Source organism: Mesitornis unicolor, unplaced genomic scaffold (assembly GCF_000695765.1).
Source record: "Mesitornis unicolor isolate BGI_N332 unplaced genomic scaffold, ASM69576v1 scaffold41218, whole genome shotgun sequence".
Lineage (NCBI taxonomy): Eukaryota > Metazoa > Chordata > Aves > Mesitornithiformes > Mesitornithidae > Mesitornis > Mesitornis unicolor.
In genome coordinates, this window is record NW_010201915.1 from 1 (window position 1) to 6,517 (window position 6,517).

Below are 6,517 nucleotides of genomic sequence, written 5' to 3' on the forward strand. Positions count from 1 at the left end.
AACTCCTGAGATTCTGTGATTCTGTGAAAAAATGCAGTGGCTGTGACTGCTGTTACTTGGGGTTATGATATCTCCCCAGGAGCAGCCAGCCCTGCGGCCTCTGCCAACCTGTTAAGGTGCAACTGCAGAAGGCTCAACCAAAACATTGAGTGATACTAAACAAAAAACCAATCAGAAAAGTTCTTTAAATGCAGCCACCTCTGTTGCAAAACCAGCCACCAGGCTGCTGGCCATGCAGAAAGCCACCTGCCACAGCAGAGCCGTGTCAGGAGACGTCTGTTCCTGTCTTTGCAAGAAAAAAAGACATCCACTGGGCATTTTTGCTCACTTTTTATTCACAGAAGTTATGAGGGGGGGTAAAAAAAAAAAGCAATGTCCTGGCTGAGCCTGCACTAAGTAGCGAGCTGAGGGTTGTAATCCCCAAATCGTATTAGCCAGACGCAGAAAGCCAAAAGACTGTAAACCAAGAATAACCTCGTAAACTTGCTGCAGCTGCATTTGGTGGGCAAAAAGGAAACAAACAAACAGCCATGGTGCACTGAAAGCACATTGTGAAGGCAGGGCCTCGGGGTGGGGGGGGTGGTGAAGGGAGCACAGGGGCATCTCCAGCATCCCCTGTGCATGGGAAGCAGGGCTGTGCTGCTGGGATAGGGGAAGCTGCTGCATTTTCAGGTGGGTGCAAATCGAACGAATATTCGGTAATTGCGCATCCGCTTCTCTTCCCAAGAGCTTAGGAAGGCCTGTTTTTTGTGAGCTACTTTATACTTTTTGTATGAGTTTCTGGGTGAACCATTGGGGTACCTCTCCCTTTTTTTTTTGGTGGAGGTTAAACATTTAGATTCAAACTCAAGGAGTTGCTCAAAAGCTCATGGAAGACAACTGAAATATTTAATTCCTTCCATCCCCCATCTAGGTAACACAAAGTTAAAGTCTTTTTCACATCTGATTTAAAATACTTTTAGTTAAGTTTGATTTTTCACCTTTCATGAGGTCTGCTCACCCTCCTTCTAGCACAGATGATGGATGACCTTTGCCTAATGCGTTCTTGACAGATGGTTGTGAACTGGTGTTACTCCACTAAATGCTGCAGAACTGAGTTTGTAAATGCTCCAACTATTTTAAGTTTCATTCTTATTTTTACAATCAAAGAGAAGACTGGTGGAAACATTAGCACAGGGTCTTTTATTAGCAATAAAAAACTTGTTTTCCTAAAACCTAAATCTAGTTTTATCAAAAAATATTTATTTAAAGATTAGTACAAGGTAACAAATATGTACATAAAGCATTTCCATTACTGTAAGTGAGAAAGAGCTGACCTATTACAGCCACTCTTGTGTATTCTTTAGACAAGGTGTTTCTCCTCCTCCCTCCAGGTGGTTTATGTGACAGCCTCTCTGCCCTACTGCGTTCTCATCATATACCTCATCAGAGGATTAACGCTTCACGGAGCTCTGAACGGGCTCATCTACATGTTCACACCAAAGGTACAGAAAAATTGTACTGAATTTTTCAGAAATGTTATTTGTTACCACATGCGGAGGTTTTTTAACAGGTGGTGATGCTCCTTTTCCTTACTTTGAATTTTTGCAGCAGTATCTTAGGTCAGGCAGCTGGAAACCTCAGCTGGAGGCTGCATAATGGTTTTAAATGGTTTCAGACTGGAAAAGGGTAGATTTAGGCTAGATATTAGTAAGAAATTCTTTACTGTGGGAGTGGTGAGACACTCGCACAGGTTGCCCAGGGAAGTGGTGGATGCCCCCTCCCTGGAAATGTTCAAGGCCAGGTTGGATGGGGATTTGAGCAACCTGGTCAAGGAGGAGGTGTCCCTGCCCATGGCAGGCAGGTTGGACTGGGTGATCTTTAAGGTCTCTTCCAACCCAAACCATTCTGTGATTCTATGGTTCTATAATAGTGTATAGTTCTATCCATAGTGTATTAGTTCCAAATTGAGCAGTTACCTTGCCTAAAAAGCCACCCCTGATCTAAAACAGGTATGCAAAGGGGCTCATCCCCTTCGCCATCCCTGCCTGCTGGAAGAGGCAGTGCTGGCCATCTCTGCACAGCTTCACGCTCTCACTCTTCCCATTTGGTTTTGCAGCTGGAGCAGCTGTCAAACCCCAAGACGTGGATCAGCGCCGCCACGCAGATCTTCTTCTCCCTGGGCCTGGGCTTCGGCAGCCTCATCGCGTTTGCCAGCTACAACGAGTCCAGCAACAACTGTGAGCGGCACGCCATCATCGTCTCGCTGATCAACAGCGCCACGTCCATCTTCGCCAGCATTGTGACCTTCTCCATCTATGGCTTCAAGGCAACATTTAACTACGAAAGCTGCATAAACAAGTAAGAGCCTGCTGTTATTTCACTTGTTTTCCACCACAAGCCGAAGGCTGGGATGAAAGGTCAGAGCTGGTGGGCCTTTTGACACCTGGGGGCTGCTTCCAGGCACGGGCTGGAGCAAGAGGATGAGTTTGCCTGGGCACTTTCCCCTGCACCCTGGTACCAGCACATGCTTTGGGGGGGGATGTGTTGATTAATAAAATGAGACAGTGCTCAGATCCCCCACTTTGAGGCTAAGCCCTGTGCCAGTTCATCCTGCTCAGTGGTGATGCTCTGGAGGTGCCCAGCAGCCTGCAGGATCATACCCTGAGGCAGCAAGCTTGCATTGTGATCCCTGGCCCAGCGCCCGCCACAGTTACACTTTTACTCCTATTTTTTACAGCTTTCAATCCATCTGCTGATCAGAGAGGAAACCAAGCTGCTAGTCCTTGCGCCTTGCCAAAAGGCTCGTTAAATTGGTGGGGCGTGGACATGGGACTGGAGGGCAAAGGGGAAGGCTGGCAATGGCCAGCACCCGAAATAACTGTTGGGTCCCTCCCAGGTGCCCGAGAGCAGCAGCCTGGGGGCTGGAGCTTCCCCCTTCAATGCAGAGATGAGCATGAGGCATCCCTGCATGGGGGGCCAACAGAGAAGGGGATGAGGTGTAAAACCAGCATCAGTTTTATACCTTGGCCTGAAAGACGTTCAATCCCAGTAACCTTTCCCAGGGTGATCCTGCTGCTGATGAACACTTTTGACCTGGAGGAGGGCTCTTTGACAGCAGACAACCTCAGCGAGATGAAGGACTACCTCATGGCCACCCACCCACAGGAGTATGCGCAGTTATTGCCGCAGCTGAAAAACTGCAGCCTGGAAGCTGAACTAGATACGGTGAGAGGCTGCCTTGTGCTGGGGCCCGGGCTTCATGCGTGCCTTTCCTCCCACCAAACCCGGGCAGTCCCTCAGGAGCCCATCTTCATGGGACAAATGTTTTCACTATGAGTAGGACCGTGCCAGTTTCTGTCCAGTTTGAATAAACTGGTGAAGATCGCATCAGCCTCTGCTGTGCAGAACCACCACCATGGGTGTATTTTGCTGTTGTGGAGGCTCAGTCTCATCTATCCCTGTTCTCATGTCCCTTATTGAGCTGAGGAGCTGCCTATAACTCACCTATTCCCCTCTTCTCGCTGGCAGGCAGTGCAGGGGACAGGACTGGCATTTATAGTCTACTCTGAAGCCATCAAAAACATGGAGGTGCCCCAGCTGTACTCAGTGCTTTACTTTGCAATGCTGCTGATGCTGGGAATCGGCAGCATGCTGGGAAACACGGCTGCCATCCTCACGCCGCTGACCGACAGCAGGGTCATTGCTGCCCGTTTCCCCAAGGAGGTGATCTCAGGTGAGCGCCTGCCACGAGCAGCACAGGCCATGCAGGGGCAGCACACGTGTGCAAGAGTTTTGGTGTCCCACAGCCATTGAGGGTCCTTTTTTGACCTCAGGTGGAGCAGCCAATAGCCAATATGCTGCCAGAAGGGTTTGCCTACCCTTGGAAAACCATGCCCAGCCTCTACAGCAGGAGCTCTCAGAGCACTTGGGCAATTATGGCTGTGTATTTGCAGGCTTCCCAACACACCTCAGCTCCTTATCTTCAACTCAAAGGGCCAAGAGATATGTCAAGATACTGCAGTGAGTGGCTGTTCAGTCACATCACTGGTATCCCAACTGCAAATCACCTCAGTCTTCGGCCAAAAGTGATACAGGTTCCCAGACAGAAATCAGTAGAAATCCCACCAGCTGCTTAGCCACAGGAATCAGGACATTTTCCCCCAGTAATTACATTTCCAGGTGTAATGGCAGGCTCCTTGTTTTCTCCACGCAGGTGTTGTGTGTTTCATTAACTGTGTGATTGGCCTGATCTTCACCATGGAGGCTGGAAATTACTGGTTCGACATATTCAACGACTACGCAGCCACCCTCTCACTGCTGCTCATCGTGCTGGTAGAAACCATTGCTGTGTGTTACATCTACGGGATAAGAAGGTAAAAGCACGAACCCTCCTTTCTTCACAGCAGGACAGCAGGGGTGCGATCACTGGCCAAGCCATGCAGGGCCACAAACAAAAATACCACCTGAGGATAATATTTTCTCCTATGCTATGGTATCAGCGAAGCAACAGGGTCTCCCCTGCTCTGCAGAGCCCTTCCAGGGCTGCGTGGGGGCCAGGCTGGGCTGACATCTTCTGCATCCTTGATGAGTTCAAAGCCTTCAAGTCAGGCCCAGGTTTCCTGTGTGATTTTTAGGCACCGTTGCCAGCATTAGCACTTCTTGACAGACAGTTGAATAACAGGGGTGAGAACAACTCAACTGCGCTAAAACAAGCAGTGTTTTCTCCACGCTACTTCAGCATAATTGCTTTTCTCCCTCAGCGCACACCAACAGGGGTCTGAACTTACACGCCAGGCAGAATTTTGTTTCTCTAGGTGATTTTTGAAGTAAACTCAGAACAAGGCATTGATCAAACACATGCAGCTGTTCTCAAAAATAAGGGTTTGGTTTTTTGTTAGTTGGTTGTTTGTTTTTTTTAACACAGATTTGAGAAAGATCTTTACACCATGATTGGACGCAAGCTAAACTTGTATTGGAAAATTATGTGGGCTTTTGCTAGTCCTCTGCTAATCATAAGCCTATTTATATTTTACATCACTGACTACATCCTCACAGGAACACTGCAATACCAAGCATGGGATGCCACACAGGTAAAATAGTTCTTGTTTGCTTGTGTTTTGTTTTATTGTATTTTATTTTATTTATTTTTTAAACTTCCCTTAATTCCTCCAAGGACACAGCTTTCCTATTAACTACATCATTCCACAAAACTGCCTTCTGAAAGCTTGCAGCTGAAGTCGGTGCAACTCTTTAATTTTGTGGAAAGGAAAAACTTGACCTGGCGACAACACCATGGTTCTGTGTAATGGGAGTAACTTCCCACTACAATTCTCAATTGATCCCTTCAAACAGTAGAACTTTATTCATGTTGGCTGAAGACCCGCGTATCATCTTAACAAATATTGTTTGAATGGAAAAATTAGTTTGAGTGTACTATTTTGAACAAAATTAGTGGTATTTTTAATAGAACTGAGCTGCTCCTGGGATAAGCAGTTTTCATAAACCACTCTGGTTTTCATGATATAATAGTATTTTTCTTCATGGCCCAAACTCTTTTGTATGAATGCTGAGCTGTGTATTTATCACAGAGGAGTTGCTACTGCATGAGTAGTAACTTGTTTTATAATCTTGTGTGGAAATGTTCCACACATTTCCGCACACAGAAACAAATGATGCTTGCTGTTTTCATGCCTTCAGATTTGGGACCTGCAGTGGGCCTGGCCCGTCACCTGGGTGTCAGCACAGCTCCAGGAGAGGCACGCAGGAATTTGACAGAGGTCAGGGCCGAGCAATCTCATTAAGAAATGTGAATCAAGCAAAAATCTGCTCTTTACCAAAGCTTGCAGAAGCTTTCCCCAGTACTTTTGTCAGCAGCTCCATTCTTGTCAATTTTAAGCTTGCATGGTGGGACAAAGCAAAGCTCTGAGGACAGCAATGGGCTGCTGGAGCCAGCAAGTGCTTCTTGGGTGTCCTGTTTAAATGCACAGCTTTGCTCCAGGACCCCAAAACCCTCAGATGCCACAGATCCAACCTTGTTCTCTCCCTTGCAGGGACAGCTGGTGACAAAGGACTACCCAAGCTACGCCCTGGCAGTGATCGGGCTGCTGGTGGCCTCGTCTACCATGTGCATACCCCTGGGGGCACTGCTCACTTTTGTACGGAAGAGACTGAAGAGGGCAAGAGTTTCAACTGTTGCATGAGTGCCAACAGCTGGGTTTGGGAAGACCATACCCCCATCGTCAGTGACTGAGCACTTCTGGAAGACAGCAGCAACCATTATTTGTAGCAGCTATTTATAGAGTTGAGAATCACGGGTGCTATATTGACCAAAAAGTGCTCTTAGGAGGTTTCATAATGGTTTGGGGAAAAAAAAAAAGCTCTTCTGTAACAAGATGAAGCTTTAAAATGGCCTCTGTAAGAGGGGGAAAAACAGAAGAGCAGCTTACAAAATGCTAGCTAGCACAAATTAACCAGCGCATCAACCCACTACACAACATTAGGTAATTCTTTTCCCCTCTGTTGTAGCACTGCCTGT

The 6,517-nt window shown here is 47.3% G+C and overlaps 1 protein-coding gene across 1 annotated transcript; it reads left to right on the forward strand.

Annotated features, from left to right (window-relative positions):
• Positions 1–1,325: 1,325 nt before the first annotated feature.
• Positions 1,326–6,182, forward strand: SLC6A20 (solute carrier family 6 (proline IMINO transporter), member 20; the record flags this gene model as incomplete). The annotated part of the gene is given in 7 exon segments (XM_010190242.1): positions 1,326–1,484; positions 2,099–2,340; positions 3,045–3,207; positions 3,511–3,715; positions 4,196–4,355; positions 4,907–5,072; positions 6,033–6,182. Coding segments are annotated over 7 exon segments (1,245 nt in total), but the record flags the coding sequence as incomplete, so codon positions are not given.
• Positions 6,183–6,517: the final 335 nt, after the last annotated feature.